The sequence below is a fragment of the Carcharodon carcharias genome, chromosome 6 (assembly GCF_017639515.1).
Source record: "Carcharodon carcharias isolate sCarCar2 chromosome 6, sCarCar2.pri, whole genome shotgun sequence".
Taxonomy (NCBI): Eukaryota; Metazoa; Chordata; class Chondrichthyes; order Lamniformes; family Lamnidae; genus Carcharodon; species Carcharodon carcharias.
This window is the reverse complement of record NC_054472.1, coordinates 130,007,367-130,027,110: the sequence shown is the minus strand read 5'-3', so window position 1 is coordinate 130,027,110 and position 19,744 is coordinate 130,007,367. Positions and strand designations below refer to the sequence as shown.

The 19,744-nt window shown below is 43.2% G+C and overlaps 1 protein-coding gene across 1 annotated transcript in view; it reads left to right on the top strand.

The window, feature by feature from the left end:
• The window catches only part of LOC121278828 (cyclic nucleotide-gated cation channel beta-3-like), a 56,771-nt gene that overhangs the window by 30,127 nt on the left and 6,900 nt on the right, over positions 1-19,744 (top strand). The window contains exon 3 of the mRNA XM_041189282.1: positions 2,099-2,225. Within this exon, the coding sequence (XP_041045216.1) occupies positions 2,099-2,225 (127 nt within the window). The remainder of the gene's footprint in view (positions 1-2,098; positions 2,226-19,744) is intronic.

The following is a 19,744-nucleotide window of genomic DNA, read 5'->3' as shown; positions in this document are numbered from 1 at the left end:
CCAGGTCCGTTTGCACTCCAGACTTCTGAATTCTCTCCCCATTTAGAAAATAGTCTTTGCCTCTATTCTTTCTACCAAAGTGCATGACCTCACAATTCCCCACATTGTATTCCATCTGCCACTTCTTTTCCCATTCTCCTAACCTGTTCAAATCCTTCTGCAGCCTCCCCACCTCCTGTCCCTCCACCTATCTTTATATCATCTGCAAACTTAGCCAGGATGCCCTCAGTTCCTTCATCTAGATCATTAATGTATAAAGTGAAAAGTTGTGGTCCCAGCACTGACCCCTGCGGAACTCCACTAGTCATCGGCCGCCATCCTGAGAAGGACCCCCTTATCCCCACTCTCTGCCTCCTGCCAGACAGCCAATCTTCTATCCATGCTAGTACCTTGCCTCTAACACCATGGGTTCTTATCTTACTGAGCAGCCTCCTATGCGGTACCTTGTCAAAGGCCTTCTGGAAGTCCAAGTAGATAACACCCATTGGCTCTCCTTTGTCTAACCTACTCATTGCCTCCTCAAAGAATTCTAACAGATTTGTCAGGCATGACCTCCCCTTGATGAAACCATGCTGACTTTGCCCTATTTTACCATGCACTTCCAAGTATTCTGAAATCTCATCCTTAATAAAGGACTCTAAAATCTTACCAACGACCAAGGTCAGGCTAATCGGCCTGTAATTTCCCGTCTTTTGCCTCACTTCCTTCTTAAACAGGGGGGTTACATTATCGATTTTCCAGTCCTCTGGGACCCTCCCTGACTCCAGTGATCCCTGAAAGATCACCACGAACGCCTCCACTATCTCTTCAGCTATCTCCTACAGAACTCTGGGGTGTAGGAGTGTAATCCATCTGGTCCAGGTGATTTATCCACCTTCAGACCTTTCAGTTTTCCTAGCACCTTCTCCTTGGTAATGGCCACCATACTCAACTCTGCCCCCCGACTCTCTTGAACTTTGGGGATGTCACTCGTGTCTTTCACTATGAAGACTGACACAAAGTACCTATTCAGTTCCTCTGCCATTTCTTTGTTCCCCACTACTACTTCTCCAGCGTCATTTTCCAGCGGCCCAATGTCCACTTTTGCCTCTCTCTTACCCTTTATATATCTAAAAAAAATTCTTGCAATCTTCTTTTATATTGCTGGCTAGTTTACCCTCATATTTAATCTTCTCCCTCCTTCTTTCATTTTTAGTTGTCCTCTGTTGGTCTTTGTAGGCTTTCCAATCCCCTAGTTTCCCACTGCTCTTCGCCACATTGTATGCTTCCTCTTTAGCTTTTATGCTAATTGACAATGATTTCATGGTCACCATTAAACATTTATCTCCAGTTTTTTTTTATTGATTTCAAATTTCACCATATGCCATGGTGGGATTCAAACCCAGGTCCCCAGAGCGTTACCGTAGGTCTCTAGAGAACGCCTCCAATGACAATACCATTACACCACCACCTTCCCATAATACTTCACAAGGAATGCTGAATCTAAAGCACAGGAACATAGTCTTAGGATAAGGGGCTGATCATTCAGGACTGAGATGAGGAAAATTATTTCACTCAAAGGGTTGTGGACCTTGGAATTCTCTACCCCAGAGGTTTGTGGATGCTCCATCGTTGAACACATTTAAAGCTGGGATAAACTGGTTATTGGTCTTTCAGGGAATCAAGGAATTTGGGAAGCAGACAAAAAAGTGGAGTTGAAGCCCAAGATCAACCATGTTCATATTGAATGGCAGAGCAGGCTCAATGGGCCTTATGGTCTACTCCTGTTCCTATTTTTTTGTGCATGTTCTTGTGTACTAGGTAATGTTTCTTTGATATTACTTTGACTTGTTGGTTTGTTGCAGTAGAAGTCTTAAAACTTGAAAGCCTGTCATGCAATTCCTTTACTTTGGTCACTGGGAATTCAAACTTCTTGTTTAAAATTATTGGTCTCTAGGGGGATTGTAACAGTATTCATATTTGAAAGTATATAATTGTATGTTGTAATTGAAACAAGTTATTTTTAATACTATACAATTTTTAAATGCTTTTTTTAAATGATAGAAGTTATAATACAAATGCATTTGGTTTAATGCAAAAAATAATATTTTCACAACAGCACCTTCCCAGCCTCCTCCTTGTTGGAAAAATGCAAAGTTGCAGACAGCAGCTGAAGCTCTCCCTGAACAGGGGCATGAATCAAGCTTCCAAATAGAACCAGCATCAAATGAAGAAGTTCGATTTAGGTAAGTAGCACTCAGCTAAAACTAATTAACACCTTAACATACGGAAGTATTCAAGTTGACATTAAAATTATCTTATTCTTTAAAATGTTTTATTAAGTACATAGTGAGACCGGATAAAACTAAAATAGCACATTGATATTCCTCACCTTGACCCTACAATTAAAAAAATAATAGTTTTGATGTGTTAATGGAAGGAACAACTTTGTTCTGCTTCATAACTAGTTAAACACAGGTTAAGGGTCTACTGGAAAATGAATAATATTTTGACAGTGATGAAATGTTCTAGGTTGTTCTCACTTGCATTGAATACTCAAAGCTTATGTGTGCCCTTGGACATAAGATTTAAGGATTGACAGTTAGAGTAAACCAGCTGAATTTAAACTTAGACATGGGGTCTGATTTTCATTTACTGGATAGTCAGATTTGAATTCCTTTGCATTACGATAGATTTTAGTAGGAGCTTTAAGTGCTATCTGTTACAACAGCTGTCCTGTGCTTACAGATTCTGTTGTGGATGAAGCTGAAAATAATCCTAACTGAGAAATTCAGAAATGTTCCAACAGACCTCTGGTGGTTTGGTTCAGAATCTAAAATGTCTTAAAAGCATCAGCTATATTTTATTTTGCACTGTCGACTGAACTAAACAGACTGTCATTGAATATTTGTGTGGAATCAAAGAAAGAGGATTTTGTTTTCACCTGATTAAATGACACCACATCATAAACTATCCTCCAAATATTGAGTCCTATTTAATACTTTGCTGCACGCTGGTTGTAATCTTAGTGCCATCTTCGTCAAGTATGTGCTGTCACCCAGATAGATTAATTATTATTTTGCTTGGCAGAGTGTAGCAATGCGCATTCTGCTATAAAAAGCATTTGGTGGGTCTATCCTTCCGGTGGGATGCAGGTGTAGGAGTTTGGTATGTTGGCTAACACAATTTTGTGAACATGACTATGCTAGGCTATTGCTTGACTGGTCTGTGGAACAGCTGTCTCAACTTGGGCACCAGCTCAGAGATGTTAGCCAAGGAAAACTTTGCATGCCTTAGTCTTGCCCAGAAGGGTGCTGTTTTGGTTCCAAAATGGTGCCACAATACACATGCATATTCCTGGTTAGAGCCATGCTGGACATAAACTTGGATAGGACATTAGTGTGGGTGCAGGGAGATTGCACCAGAAGTATGCAGGGCAGGAAGATCATAACTTCAATCGGTGAGTAATGTTGATTTAAATCCAGTTGTGCCATTTTGGAGTTCAACTCTTCAGCTAATGCTTTCTCTTAAACGCATGCTCATCTGTGCATGTTTGACAGTAGGAAGGACCCCTCCACAAGACTATTTAAAGGGATCATTATTTTCACTTGCCATTCACCAGCAGTCCCACACCTTACCTTCCCTCTGTCACTTACATTGCAATGTCCACTTGATCACAATGTTGAAATAAAAACCTTAACAAAATAAACAATTCAAAGCAAATTTATAAACCAAAACCATCCAACATTCCATTCAAAAGTTGATTAATCGCCCTTGTGTATCACCCTAATGCCTGACTTCTATGTGCCTTTGTCTAAATGCTCATACACAGTGGCACCCCAGTGGCTGCAGCATTCCTGCTGACTTACAGTAGAGGAACTACAGATGGCCTTGCAAGCTAACCTTGAGCAGCTCTGGACCTTGAAGGCTCAAATTCAGTCTCTACCATCTTAGCATAGACGGAAGCATTCTGGGCTTGGTGACTGATGAACAACAGCAAGGGCTCTGGTGGAGTGACAGCGTTAGGAGGAGGAACACCTACCTGACAGAGGACAGCAAGTTTGTGCTGCACAAAGCCACTGCCATTCCCATGGGGTGGCACCTCAGCAATCCTAGCATTTGTTGGCAGACAAATACAGGACTGCTATGACACTCTTCAAGTCCCTTTAAAAACTAATATCCACAGCTATGATGGCAGTCGTCTGAACTTGCATGGCAGCAAGCTGAGCTTGCATGACCTCAGTTTGAGTTTCCACTGGAACATCCAAATGTTGGGCAGGCTTTGCTTGTGCTGCAATGGAAGGTGAGATATCATCCATCAGATACCATAATATTGGTATGTCTGCATGTGTTCTCTTGGAGCTAGCCAGCGCTTCCATGCTGCAGAGAATGGGCTCCAAGCTCTGCACAATGCTGGGTGCCAAGCTGGTGCCTGTTTCACTCATGCACTTTGACATTGACCGCATTCAGTACATTACCCATTAGCCTTCATTTGTAGGCCATCTCATCAAAGACCACATCTGAATCCACTGCAGGAGAACTCAGGCATGACCTCCCCCTCAGGCAAGTTCTGTGCTACCCTTGTCCCTTGCCGAGGCTGCAGCCAACACTTGCCTGGTATGTTGCCAAATGCAAATCCCGCCCACCTTTACGCTATCCTCTAAAGTATGCACAATATGAGCTGGTGACTGCAAGAGTCTGAGCAAGTGTCTGTTCTTCTTTATGACTCTTCCTGCACTTCACTCTTTTGCTCTTTCATCAGATGGTGAGGTGAGAGTGACTGCCCTTGACATCAAGGTCGAATTTGACAGAGTGTGGCATCAAGGAGCCCTAGCAAAACTAGGGCCCTATTCAATGGGAATAGGGGGGAAACCTCTCCACTGGTTAGAGTCATACATAGCACAAAGGAAGATGGCTGTGGTTGTTGGAGGTCAATCTTCTCAACTCCAGGACATCACTGCAGAAGTTCCTCAGCGTACTGTCCTCAGCCCAACCATCCTGAGCTGCTTCATCAATGACCTTCTTTCTAGCATTAGGTCAGATGTGGGGATGTTCGCTGATGATTGCACAATGTTCAGCACCATTTGCGACTCCTCAGATACTGAAGCAGTCTATGTCCAAATGCAGCGAGACCTGAACAGTATCCAGGCTTGGGCTGACAAGTGGCAAGTGCCTGTGCCCCACCAGATTGGCTGTAGAATGGACATCACCAGATGAAAAAAAAAGACAGCCGACAAAAGACCTGGTGAACTACATTTAAGGAGGACCTTCAAGAGCCTCCTGGACTAGAGTGAAAGAAATTGCGATGGACTGGGGCTGGTAGTGGAGCCTTGCTGTCCATTGGTCCAGCACAGGACCGGAGGAACTAGGTCTAAGTAAGTTTATGTCATCTGGGCTGCTGGTCCGTACAATAGCCTGTAAGCTTCCCAGGGAATTTCACCCTTTGACCCCTTTAGAATCTGCAGCACAGCTCATGCCAACTGAGAGCTGGTGTGCATTGTGCTGAAACCCTGTGAAAGGCCTAAGAACTGTTTCTACAAGAAGCAATCAACCCTGGAAATGATCAGTTACCTGCAAAAAACTCTGCATTGGTTCCCCAAGAAGCTGAAGATTCCTATGTCCATTTTATCACTAAGCTCTTGCTGGGCCTCCTCTGCTTCATCAAAGTGGTATGATATTGCTCTGATATTCCACACAGTTGATCAGAGTAGGCACATCTGAAGTGCATCCTGCATATTTTACTGGCCCAGATCTTCCAAGCAGGGGCAATAATGATCAGATTGCCGCTGTGCTCGTAAATTCCCGACTTAACACTGCTCTGCATTTCTTTCCAGAACTTCCAATGCTAGCTCTCACAGCAGTTTGCAGTGCAGTCCCTCTGGGAACTCCATGGGAGCTGAGTAAAGTTGGGGGAAGATGAACATGTCCCTTTTTATGGCACTAACTTCTGTATTGTAATTTTAAACGTCCAGTCTTTGAATGTTAGTGAATGGATGGGTGAGTGGGTGAAGTAGAATACGTAGGTGAGTTAGGTGGGTAGTTGGGTGAGGTGGTGGGTGGGTGAGTTTGGTATCCAGTTCTGGTTAGGGTGAGGGAGTGATCAGGTAGGTATCAGGTCTGGTCAGGAGTTGGGGCCATTTGTCAGCCAGGTACTCTGGTCTGTTCGGGGGAGGTGAGTAGTCAGGTGGTCAGGAGGGATAGTCAGGTAGGGTGCGGAGGGTTAGACAGCTCTGATCAGAGTGGTTGTCACTTCTTCAGGAGGTGCAGTCTGATCTGGGGGTTGGTCAGGCCTGGTTGGGCGGGGAGGTAGACGGGGTTCAGGGGGATGATGGGACTCAGTTGTGGAGTTACCCAGGTGTTGGACTTGGATTTGATCTGTCTAACATTCCCTGGGGTAATTAGCGAGGTAAGTACTGAAGAATATTTCAAAGTCACCAACTCTAGCTCAGAGTCAGAGACATTTTCAGAGAGGCTCGGGAACAGGGGACTTTCTTATTGGAAGTTGAAACTTCTGGGCAATTACCACATAGGTTCAAAGGTCAGGAATCCCACACAGTCCCGACATGCATCTTCAGTTGTACGTCCAATCTCCAACAATCTGGAGACCGGAAGATTTGGCCCACTAACTCATTTCCTGTCATTTGTAATGGGAACTGGGTCTGTTCAGGTGAATTTAGAGTTAGTCCTGCCACTCTTCAGCTAGCTTGGGGCCATCACTTCATCCATCACAATCTCAAATTGTTCAAATGCAGTCATTTGTGCCATGTCCGTCACAAAGTCTCAATCACACATTACCAATGTCCTTGCTAACATGCTGGCCATCTGCTTCACAACTTATTAAATTCAGAATCATTATGGGTACCTTCAAATCTTGAAGTCCTGCCCCGCCCCATACATGTGAACATATTAATAGGAGCAGGGGTAGACCACTTGGCCTCTTGAACCTGCTTTGCCATTCAATAAGACGGGAACCTCACATTCCCGTCTACCCCAAATAACCTTTCACCCCCTTGCTTATCAAAATATCTATCAAGCGCTGCCTTAAAAATATTCAAAGGCTCTGCTTCCACTGCCTTTTTTAGGAAGAAAGTTCCAAAGACTCACGACCCTCTTCTCTGTCTCAAATGGGCCACCACTTCTTTTTAAACAGTGACCCCATGTTTTAGATTTTCCCAAGCTCTGAAAACTCCTTCAGCCACAGAGCACCCTCCCCCCACCCCTCCCTCACCTTTCACTCTTCTGACTCTGGTCTTTTATAAATTTTCCCCACCCATATTCTACCAATTATGTCAGAGTCTTCAACTGCTATGTTTCTGGAATTCCTTCCCAAATTCATCTCTCTCATGCTTTCTAGAATTTCCTCAAAATCTATCGTTTTTTCCATGCTTTTAATGTCTTTCTAAGACTCAGCATCAGTTCCTTCATTCTTCATCTATTCCTGAAACACATTGTATGTTTTTGGTGTTAAAATTGCTAGTGAGCTGATACTCAGTTCAAGTAGTCTGTATGAAGACCAGCATTTGCAGGGAGTATTAGTCATGAGCTAGCAAGCCTGGAATTCCTAATTTTCCATCTCTTAGTTTAAATGGACAAAAAAGTTACAGGCCACAGGCCACAAACACAGGCCTGTGATTTCCCAATTAGAGCTCCTCATTGTGTCCAGCAAGAACTGGACAATATCCAGGCTTGGGCTGACAAGTGGCAAGTAATATTTGTGCCACACAAGTGCCAGGCAATGACTGTCTCCAACAAAAGAGAATCTAACCATTATCCCTTGACATTCAAAGGCATTACCATCACTGAATCCCCCACTATCAACATCCTGAGGGGTTACCGTTGACCAGAAACTGAACTGGACTAGCCACATAAATACTGTGGCTACAAGAGTAGGTAAGAGGCTAGGAATCCTGCGCTGAGTAATTCACTTCATGACTCCCAAAAGCCTGTCCACCATCCACAAGGCACAAGTCAGGAATGTGGTGGAGTACTCTCTACTTGCCTGGATGAGTGCAACTCCAACAACACTCAAGAAGCTTGACATCATCCAGGATAAAACAGCCCGCTTTTTTGGCACCCCATCTACAAACATTCACTCCCTCCACCACTGATGCACAGTAGCAACAGTGTGTGCCATCTACAAGATGCACTACAGGAACTCAACAAGCCTCCTTAGACAGCAACTTCCAAACCCACGACCTCTATGATCTAGAAGGACAAGGGCAACAGACAGATGGGAACACCGCCACCTGCAAGTTCCCCTCCAATCCATTCACATATCGCCGTTCCTTCACTGTCACTGGGTCAGAATCCTGGAACTTCCTTCCTAACAGCTCTTGGGTGTACCTACACCACATGGACTGCAGCGGTTCAAGAAGGCAGCTCACCACCACCTACTCAAGGGCAATTAGGGATGGGCAATAATTGCTGGCCTATCCAGCAATGCCCACATCCCATGAACAATTTTTTAAAAAATTCCTTGAAGCTTCAAATTAGGCAATTAACCCTCAGTAAAATGCAAATTTTTGCTGCAGTATAAGTGAAATGTTCAGAGGTCCTGCACCATTGGTGAGGCATCATACATAGTGGGCAGCATATTGGCAATTATAGATACACTCTCCACATGTGATTATCCATTCATTGACATGACTTTCATTTTGCACAAGGTCTCAGAAAATTTTGCCCATATCGGCTGGAATATGTATATTGGTAATGAATTCAATACTAGATGGCCTTTGATTCAGATAAGTTAAACTTTCATTGTCCATAATCAGAAGGTCTTTTTTTTGTTCATGGGGTGTGAGCATTGCTGGCAGGGCCAGAATTTGTTGTCCATCCTTACTTGCCCTTGAGAAGGTAATGATGAGTTCCTTACCTTGTAGTGTTGGTACACCCACAATGCCGTTAGGAAGTTGCAGAGTTTGATCAATTATCACTGATGGAAATGTTCCTTAAGTTCCAAGTCAGGATGGTGTGAGTGTGTGTGACTTGGAGGGGAATCTGCAGACGGTAGCATTCCCATAAGCCTGGTGCCTTTGTTCTTCTAGAAGATAGAGATCACAGGTGCTGTTAAGAAGGCTGGTGAGTTACAGCAGTGCATTTTGTAAATTGTACACAGTGCAGGCACAGTGCACCGATGGTGGAGGGAGTGAATATTTAAGGTCACGGATGGGGTGCCAATCAAGCAGGCTGCTTTGAATTAGATATTCTTTAGTGTTTTTGAAGCTACACTCCTCTAGGCAAGTGGGGATAATTTCATCACATTCCTGACTTGTGCCTTGTAGATGGTTGACGCTCTTTGGGGAGTCAGAAGGTGAGATACTCGCCACAGAATTCCCAGCCTTTGATGTGGTTTTGTAGCCAGTTAATTTTCTGGTCAGTAGTAACCCCCAGGGTGTTGATGGTGGGAGATTCAAGTATGGTAAGGGGAAACAGCTAGATCCTCTCTTGTTGAAGATAGTCATCGCCTAACACCTATGAGGCATGAGTGTGACTTTGCCAATTGTTAGCTAAAACCTGTTCAGATATTGCAGCATGTGGGCATAGACTGCTTCAGTTGCTGAGAAGTTACAAATGGCACTGAAAATTGTGTAATCCTCATTGATTATCAACACTCCTGACCTTATGATGGAAGGAAGTTATTGATGAAGCAGCTAAAGATAGAAACTCCTGAGAACCCTGAAGAACTCCTGCAGCAATGTCCAGGGACTGAGATGACTGGCCTCAATAACTACAAGCATCTTCCTTTGCCCCTAGACATGATTCCAGTCATTGAAGAGTTTTGCCCCTGATTCCCATTGAATTCAATTTTGTTCAGGATTTTTGACTCCACATTCAGTCAATTATTGCCACGATGTCAAGGGCAGTCACTCTCATCTTAAATTCATCTTAAGTTTTCTGGCTCATCTGAACATAGTATTGTACCTGTTGAAGTAAACTTGTGTGTATTTTAGTAAAGAGCAACATCCTAGCATTGGATTGCACTTTACTGTTTTTATTAAACTAGATGTTAGTATGCATCATCATTGTAAAGCTGCAGATGAAATAAAGGTTCATACAAGTGTTATGCCTGTAGACAATGGCCAGAATTTGATGCCCCCTCCCCAGGAGTGTATAATCAGGTGGGCTGTTCAGGGGCTATGGTGCCTGTCACTTTTCCACCTCGCTGATATCTTACATGAGATGGGATAGAGATCATAAGAAATAGGAGCATGAGTAGGCCATTCAGTCCATTGTGCCTGCCCCACCATTCATTAGGATCATTGCTGATCTGATTGTGGCCTTAGCTCTACTTTCCTGTCTGCCCCCATAACCCTTGACACCCTTGTTGATTTAAAAATCTTTCTAATTCAGTCTTGAATATATTCAATGACCAGCCTCCAGTGCTTTCTGTGGAAGAGAATTCTAAAGATTAATGACCCTCTGAGAGAAGAAATACCTCTTCATCTCCACCTTAAATGGAAGAGCTCTTATTTTTAAACTGTGCCCCCTAGTTCTAGATTCCATCATGAGAGGAATCATCCTCTTAGCAAACATAAGCCCCCTCAGAATCTTAAACAAAATCAGAAAATTCTGGAAAAACTCAGCAGATCTGACAGCATCTGTGGGGAGAGAAACAGAGTTGACATTTTGAGTCCGTACAATTCTTCTTCAGAGCAGCAGAGAAGTAGAAATGTGATGAAATTTATACTCTTTAAGGGGGGTAGAGCAGGTGAAGCTGGATAGAAGGTCTGTGATAGGTGGGGACAAACGAGAGATTGACAAAGATGTCATGAACAAAAGGACAAAGGGAGTGTTAATGGTAGTGGTAAGGGCTAAAAAAAAAGGTGCTGATAGTGGCATTATGATAAGAAAGCAATATGTGGTAATAGCAGGACAGGGGTAAGCACTCTGAAAAGTGGTGGGGGAAAAGAAAAGGATCGAAATTGGGATAAAAAGTGGGGGAGGGAACATTAAGAACACGCCTCAATTTTCTAAACTCTGGGCTGAATCTGCTCAACCTTTCCTCATAACACAACCCCTTCATCCCAGGAATCACCCTGGTGAATCTTCTCTAAGCTGCTTCCAAGTGTATCCCTCCTTAAGTAAGGAGATAAAACCTGCACACAATACTCAAGATATGGCCTAAATTGTAGCAACCTACTTTTATACTCCACCCCTCTTTCAATAACGAGTATAAAACAGAAGGTGGTGGTGGCATAGTGTTATTGTCACTGGACCGGTAATCCAGGGGAATGCCCTGGGGACCCGGGTTTGAATCCCACAATGGCAGATGGTAGATTTTGAATTCAATAGAAATTTAATGTAAAAGTCTAATGTCAATTGTTGTAAAATTCCACCTGTTCACTAATGTCCTTTAGCAAAGAATGTCTGCCATCCTCACCTGCTCTGGCCTACATGTCACTCCAGATCCACAATAATGTGGGTGACTCTTAAATGTCATTCAGTTGTATCAAGGTCAATAAAACTGAATGAAACCATAGGACCACCCAGCATCGACCTAGGTACTGGAAATGACAATGGAAAACTCAGCACTGTCAACCCTGCAAAGTCCTCCTTACTAACATCTGGGGGCTTATGCCAAAATTGGTAGAACTGTCTGACAGTTCAGTGACAGCCTGACATCATCATCCTCACGGAATCATACCTTGTAGATCATCAGTTCCATTTGCCTTCCTAATGACTAATTGTATCTGCATGCTAACTTTATGTGATTCATGTACGAGAACAGCCAGATCCCCTTTACTACAGCAGTCTGCAGTCTCCCTCCACTTAAATAATATCCTGTTTTTTCTATTATTCCCACCAAAGTGGACAACCTCACATTTTCCCCTATTATACCTCATTTGTCAATTTTTTGCCCATTCACTAAACCTATCTATATCTCTTTGCAGACAATTTGCATCCTCCCCACAACTTTCTTTACTATCTTTGTATCATCAGCAAATTTGGCTACAATACAGTTGATTCCTTCATACAAGTCATTAATAGAGATCATAAACAGTTGAGGCCCCAGTACTGATCCCTGTGGCACTCCACTAGTTATAGTTTTCCAACCTGAAAATGACCCAATTATCCTGACTCTGTTTCTCTTCATTAGCCAATCCTCTATCCATGTTAATTTCTCACTTCCAACACCATGAGCTCCAAAGAAGAGTCGTGCAGACTCGAAATGTTAACTCTCTCTTTTCCACAGATGCTGTCAGACTTGCTGAGTTGTTCCAGCATTTTCTGTTTTTATTCATATTTCCAGCATCTGCAGTATTTTGCTTTTATATTACCATGAGCTCTTATCATGTGCAGTAACTTTTTGAATGCATTTTTTTTTAAATCCAAATACACTACACCTACCCTGCTTGTTACATCCTCAAATAACTCGAATAAATTTGTCAGACAATTTCCCTTTCAAACAACGATGCTGACTCTGCCTGATTGTGTTACAATTTTCTAAATGTCCTGCTGCTACCTCCTTAATAATGATAGATGTTAAACTAACTGGTCTATAGTTTCCTGTTTTCTATCTTCCTCATTCCTTGAAGAGTGATGTTGCATTTGAGGTTTTCAAATCCACTGGGATTCCAGAATCTAGGGTATTTTAGAAGATTTCAAGGAATGCATCCACTACCTCTGCAACACTTCCCTTAAGACTCTAGGTTGCAGGCCTTCAGGTCCAGGGGACTTATCTGCTTTTAATCCCATAAGTTTTCCTCGTATTTTTTCTCTATTGTTAGCGATTATTTGAAGTTCCTCCCTTCCTTTTGCCTCTTGATTTTCTATTAGTCTTAATATGCTTTTTGTGCCTTCCACTGTGAAGACAGACAAAAAATATTTGTTCAAAGTCTATACCAGTAAAACTTGGCAGTCTCCCTGCGGGCTCAGGAGACGAATGTTTCTGCTGATCAGGAATCTGGTGGCCCATGGAGGAAAGCCCAGTGTATGAACTGCTCCTGCTGCACAACCCCTCCTGCATTTATGATCAACCCACTCCCCTTCCCCCATCTGGGGCTTGCCTGATTGGACCCACCAATCCCCAACCCCATTTACATGTACTCCAGGCCTCCTCAATGGTTGCTGATCCTGAACCTGCTACAGATCTAGCAGTGGCCAGTGCTCCAAACGGAGCTGCTGGGTCTGAAGAGCTGCTGGCCCTTCAATTGTCTGGCAGCTCTTGGAGGCGTGGCATCCTGCCCCAGAGGGACTGAAGCTATGACTTCAGGCAACTAATTGCTTAAAGCACCTAAAATTGAGTTGCGGCTTCCAGGGCTGGTGGAGGCAGGCTTGCAGGCCACACCCCTCCATGTTAAATGCCAGTCAATGCTCTTGAGCTTTAGGCTGATCTTAATGAGTTGTGGGATAGTTTTGCTGACTGGTAAATAATGTCTAACTTGGAATGGTGCAATGTTATGCAAGTGGGCAAGGTGAATGCTGAACATGCATAAAGACTTCAGAGAAAAAAAGCATCAAAACAGGTGGAGACAGAAAGACGTCTGGGCCTCCCAGTGCACAGATATCTAATAGTTTATGAGCAATGCCATGAAGTGACAACTAGAGTGAATAAGGAGTTGGGATGCATTTACAAGACAATTGACTGTTAGGCAAAGCATACTATTTTGCCCTTGTACAAGATCTTGTGCAGGCCTCCGTTAGAATAATTTGTCCATTTTTCCTCACATGGTAGGTGAGATTGAAATTTTGGAAGGAGTGCAGAGGGGAGCCATTAGGCTAACTCCCAGTTTAGTGCATGTTAGTTATGAAGATAGCCTTAAAGATTTGGGTCTCTAAACTTTAGAGAAGCAAAAACTTAGGAGAGATCTGATTGAGATATTTAAGATGATGAAAGGGATAGATTGTGTTGCAGTGGGCAGTTTGTTCCAATAGGTTGGGGAGGACCACAGGTCACAATTTTAAGTTGTAGGTCTAAGTTAGATGCAGAAGGGGTTAGAATAGAATTATTGTACAATACAGCACAGAAAGATGTTGTTTGCCCCACCATGCCCATGGTATTCCTATCCAAATTAGCCCCTGATCTTTCCCCATAGCCTGCACAGGTTTTTCTTTCAAGTATTTATCCACTTTCCTTTGTAAGTTACTATTGAATCTGCTTTTATTTCCAGGCAGTGCATTCCAGATTACAACCACTTGCTATGTAAAAATAATTTTTCTCATATTGCCTCTGGTTCTTTTGCCAATCACCATAAACTTGTGTCCTTGTGTTATCTTTCCTTCTGTCACTGGAAATCATTTCTCCATCACACACTACACATGTATCAAATCACCTCTTAACCTTCTCTGCTGTTAGGAGAACAACCCCAGCTTCTCCAGTCTCTTCACAGAACTGAAGATCCTCATTCCTGGTACTATTTTAATGAATGCCCTTCTGCACCCTCTCCATATCTTGAAACCAGCATGATGCCCAATATTGAATAAATTGAAGCTAGAGTCTCAGTAACCTAGGACATATCCCATCCGAATCAGATGACAATTCTACTTTGAGGGCTGTAAACCATTTAAGTGCCTCCTCTTCATTTTTTTTATTATATTTATAATACTTTCTCTATTACTGCAATGCTGGAAGAAACTTCTTCTCTAGTGAAGACTAATACAAAGTACTCATTATTCTGGAGAATAGTTGAGCTCTGGAACAGACTGCCAACTTGGACAGTGGATGCAAATTGACTGAATTCCTTCAAACAAGAGCTAGACCTGTCTCCAACTAGAGTGGAGATTATCTCTTACAAAAGAAAGATACTGCATAGAATCACTAAGAACAGAAAGACCTCCTGGTCTAGTTTCCATCACCAGGGGTGATGGGGCGGGAGTGGGTAGGGTTTCTTAACGTTGAAATTTTGCAGCAATAGAATGCATGCTTTAAGTTGATAATTAAGCACAGCTGTGCCCAGTGGGGAAGGATTAGGGAATCACTCAACAGTATAGAAAACCAGTTCATTCTGGGTGTCTGGGAGAGTCTGTGACTTTGTTGTTTTAGAAATAAACCTGGTTTAAGATACAGCCCAGCTTCAGACTCATTCTTCTTCAATATGAAATTATTGGAATTAACAGGGTTCAGACAAGAATTTTCCCCAAAATTATTTTTCCCAAATGAACCGGTTTTTATCTGATTTATTTTTTTGCCTGTCCAAGGGGAGGGGTAGAGAGTGCACTTATTGTGATAAACAAGGTATTGAAATTGTGTGGGACCAGGGCATTATTTCCTGTTCATAAATGTTCATATATTCATCCTTTTACTTTGATTCCAGAATATAGCATGCCTCACTACATCGATTGATAATTCCTCAGGACTCCTGTTGCAACATCTCTAATAAAAAGTCATGCTAATTTTCAGTTAGCAGTGTCAAACTCCGAGCAATAAAAAAAACATTAAAATTGACCCATTAAGCCACAATGTTGACAAGCATAAGTGAAATACAAGGTGGAAGGGAGTTTTTGTCAGGAAGCCCGGAAGTCCTTGCACGACATTGATTTTTAACTCCACAGTGAGTGACTTTTTATGTTGAATTGGTTCCCAACCCAGAATCTAGCCTGAATGACAAACTTGGCTCCCTGTTACATGGAGAGTGCTCTGGAGGAGATTGCAGGAGCAGTTACAAAGCCTGCTCTTGTGTTAGCAGGTGCAGGAGGGGCTGAACATTCATGGCGGAGGTGAGGAGGAGGGTGGTGTCCAATCCCCAATCCAGGGGTTGGGATTTCAGATGGGTTAGTACTGCAATGGGAATGATCCCTGCTCAGGGTGTTGTCTCTTGAGTGGGAGTGGTGGTGGTGCTGGGAGCAAGCACTCCTGCTCCTCCTGCCCCACAAGCGGTGCTGTAAAGTCACTTAATTATTTTTTATTCTTTCATGGGATATGGGTATTGCTGGCAAGGCCAGAATTTGTTGGCCATTCCTAATTGCCTTTGAGAAGGTGGTGGTGGGCCACCTTCTTGAACCATCTGGTGTATTTACACCTTCAATGCTACTGGGAAGGGAATTCTAGGATTTTGATTCTATGACAGTGAAGGACTGGTGATATAGTTCCAAGTCAGGACAGTGTGAGTAGCTTTGAGGGGAACTTGCAAGTGGTGGTGTTCTCATGAATCTGCTGCCCTTGTCCTTCTAAGCGGTAGAGGTTGCGAATTTTGAAGGTGCTGTTGAAAGAGCCTTGGTGAGTTGCTGCCACGCATCTCGAAAATGATGCACACTGCTGCCGTTGTGCATTGGTTGTGGAGGGAATGAATATTTATGTTGGTGCATGGGGTGCCAATGGATTGCTTTGCCTTAAGTGGTGTTGATCTTCTTGAGTGTTGTTGGAGCCTCACTCTTCCCGACAATGGAGAGTATTCCTTTACACTCCTGACTTGTGCTTTGTAGATGGTGGACAGGATTTGGGGAGTCAGGAGGTGAGTTACATGCCTCAGAATTCACAGCCTCTGAACTGCTGTTGTAGTCACAGTATGTATATGGCTTGTCCAGTTCAGTTTCTGGTCAATGGTAACTCCCAGGATGTTGATAGTTTGGGATTCAGCGATGGTAATGCCATTGAATGTCAAGGTAGATGGTTAGATTCACTTTTGTTGGAGATGGTCATTGCCTGGCACTTGTATGGCACGAAAGTTTCTCCCCGCTTATTAGTGCAAGCCTGAATGTTCTCTTGGTGCATACTGGCATGGATCAGTATCTGAGGAGTTGTGAATGGTACTTTTCATTGTGGAATCGTCAGTGAAGTCCCCGCTTCTGATCTTGTGATGGAAGGAAGGTCACTGATGAAGCAGCTGAAGATGGTTGGGCCTTGGACACTATCCTCAGAAACTCCTGCAGCAATATTTAGGGACTGGGATGATTCACCTCCAACAACCACAACTTTCTTCCTTTGTTCTACATATGACTCCAGCCTGTGGAGAGTTTTCCCCTGGCTCCCATTGACTTCAATTTTGCCAAGGTCCTTGATGCTACACTCGGTCAAATGATGCCTTGATGTCCAGGGCAGTCACTCTTATCTCCCCTCTTGATTTCAGATCTGTTGTCCATGTTTGTATCAAGGCTGTAATGAGGTCAGGAACCTTGTGGCCTTGTCAGAACCCAAACTGAGCATCAGTGAGCATTTACTTATCTTTTATCTAAAGCAGTCCTTGTCTCCTTTGAGCTGTCAGGTTTCTCAAGCCTGGGAAATCGACATGACCAGGGTCAAACTTATAAGACAGGTTTTAAGTGTGAGGCCCCCAGACTCGTTATAAAATGGACAACCCACTTCCTATATGATAGATTGGCTGTCACCTTTTGTTTCACCTGTGTTAACTAGGAAATGGGTGGGTTGTAAGTGGGTTGTGATTGAGATTTTTAAAATTTTTACATCTTGTCCTATTCAAATTCAGCCATCTTTGGGTGTTAAAATCGCCCCCATTGTTGTCCATTTTTAATTTGATCTTGCACTTTAAACCTGACTCATTGGTATTGGTTTCTTGAAATAAGGCTAGTTGTCTGTCAAGGACCCAAGGATTTTCTGCTTGAGCAGGGATGACATTTCGATTGCTTAAAATAAGAGCTTAATTTAAAAGTTACCTTGCAATCTGTATAAATTAGTTTGTCAATAACAGATGGCAGGTATTTATTCAACACCTTGGGGTATGTATTTTAAAATGATCAGAATCCAATGTACATGCTCTGATATTTACAATTCTTTACAAGGTTCTTTAGAAACTTATTAAACCCGTGCATGCCCCATGTTGTTGGAAAATATAATAATGGTACTTTGTTAACTGTGGTCAGGCAAGATTACATGAACAAAATATTGATTTTTGATAGGATGATGTTGACATTTTCCATTCCTAATGCAGGCAAATGTCACTGAGTGTTCTATCTAACATAAACGATGAAGTAATCATCCATCACTGGTTGGTGGTGGCAGAATGTGTTATGTCCTTTAAGCACGCACAGTACAAAGACAATTAAGAGATTTATGGTGTGTCACTATTAAGGTATTAAAAGAATTGCCAGAAGCTTCAATGAGAAAAAGTAAACAGTCTTAAGTAACACAGAACAACAGTGCACTAATACTTTCTATATTAAGCCACAGCTATTTTAGCATCCTACAGTAAATCCCAGACTTCAACAAGGCAATTAGGATAAGTGTTTTGTGGTCATGCGTTCCCCATCTTGAAAGGATACATAGCTCCTGACATAGGGGCTAACCTTTTACTCATGCCTGAGCTGTGGTGAAGGATATGTAAAGTTTAGTTATTGTTACATTGTTGGATTTTTACTCGAGATATTTTTCTCAAGTTCAGGTCAATCTCCTCATAAAACTGGCCTTTCACCTCTGTAGTGGAGCACAGCATTGGAGCATAGATGTTCATGAGGTTAACTGGCCCTGTTTGAGTTGAAAGGCTGATGAAGAGAACACATTCTGAACAATTTTGTGGTGGTTTCTATGATCAAACAAATTCCTTACAACGAAGCCTAAATCCTGCTCATGCATTTCCTCCAAACTCTTTCTCTGCCAGACGAATGTGTAAAGTTTTTTCTGTCAGTATTCTTCTCGCAGCAGGCCTGGTCTCTTGTCAGGAAGCTATATTAATATTCAGCTTATCAAGTTCCACATTAATCATGACTGTTCTGTGCACATTATTAATCAGCTGCAACTCATCTCTCAGTCCCTTGCTGATGTTGTCAATCAAGGAGCTGGCATCTTCTTTCTTTTCATTTGTTTTGTTTGTTTGCCTTGTGTGATGGATTCTGTCCACTTGTTGCGCAGAGAGTCCAATCTCCAAGCACCTATTGAAGCAGATGGACTTTGGCGGGTCAGCAGCTCAGGAGGCTGCCTGAATTGACATGGGCAGTGGCTGACCAGTGAGAGATGACAGTCCTTCCCATCATCAGAGACAGCGCATAGCACCCATTCTCTACACCAATCAAGTTGGGCTTATCGCTTGTAACTCCTGACTCCAGTGTTGTGTTAATGCTCTGCAGTGAAATTGGAGTGTCCTCTCAAGGACGCAAGCCTGGGCAAAATTTATGGGGAGGCTGCGCTGCCCAAGCATCAGGGTCCCCTTCTCGACTTCACATGATGAGTCCAAATGAATGCAACGCACTTCGTCAGGCACTGGCTTGGTTGCAGGATTTGTTGGAAAGATGACATATTTAGACATGGGTGGTGTGATGTGGGGCTGAATAATATACCCCGGTGTAGTGGGTGGGATCCACAGCAGGAAATGGGCAGCCTTCTGACTTCCGGGCCTGGCATTGTAACATGCTGAATAAAGCGTCAAATAGGCCAGTAGGGAGTTGGGGGTGGGCTGAGGGCCAAAGGAATTGAAGATTCCGCCCAATCAATCCTGGAATGCGGGATATCCAGCATCAGATGTCGTTGGCCCTGACCTGGAACAAGATCCAGACCAGTCATTTATAGGGCCACCTGGCATGGGGCAGAGTCAGGTGACCCAGCAAATGTGGTCCAACTGCACAGGACTTCGGCATTAGTGACCTGGAGATATTTGCAGGCCTTTAAGGTGATTGTGCATCTGTTTAGGCTTTCTCTAAAATGTCCATGGTTTGCCACTGATCACAGGTGACATTAACAAGTTTCCTGATCTTAACATAGAGGAGTTGTCTAGTTATTGCATGTTTCTCTCCAGAGATGTCCGAGGCAAGGGAGTAAGGGGAGAGGTGGGGGAAGAAGGGTCAAAGCCACCCCTAGATTTGATGAGGACTCACTGCTTGGTCTCCCCCATTCTGCGTCCACCTGACACGAGCTACTAATGCGAGCAAACAGGAAGAG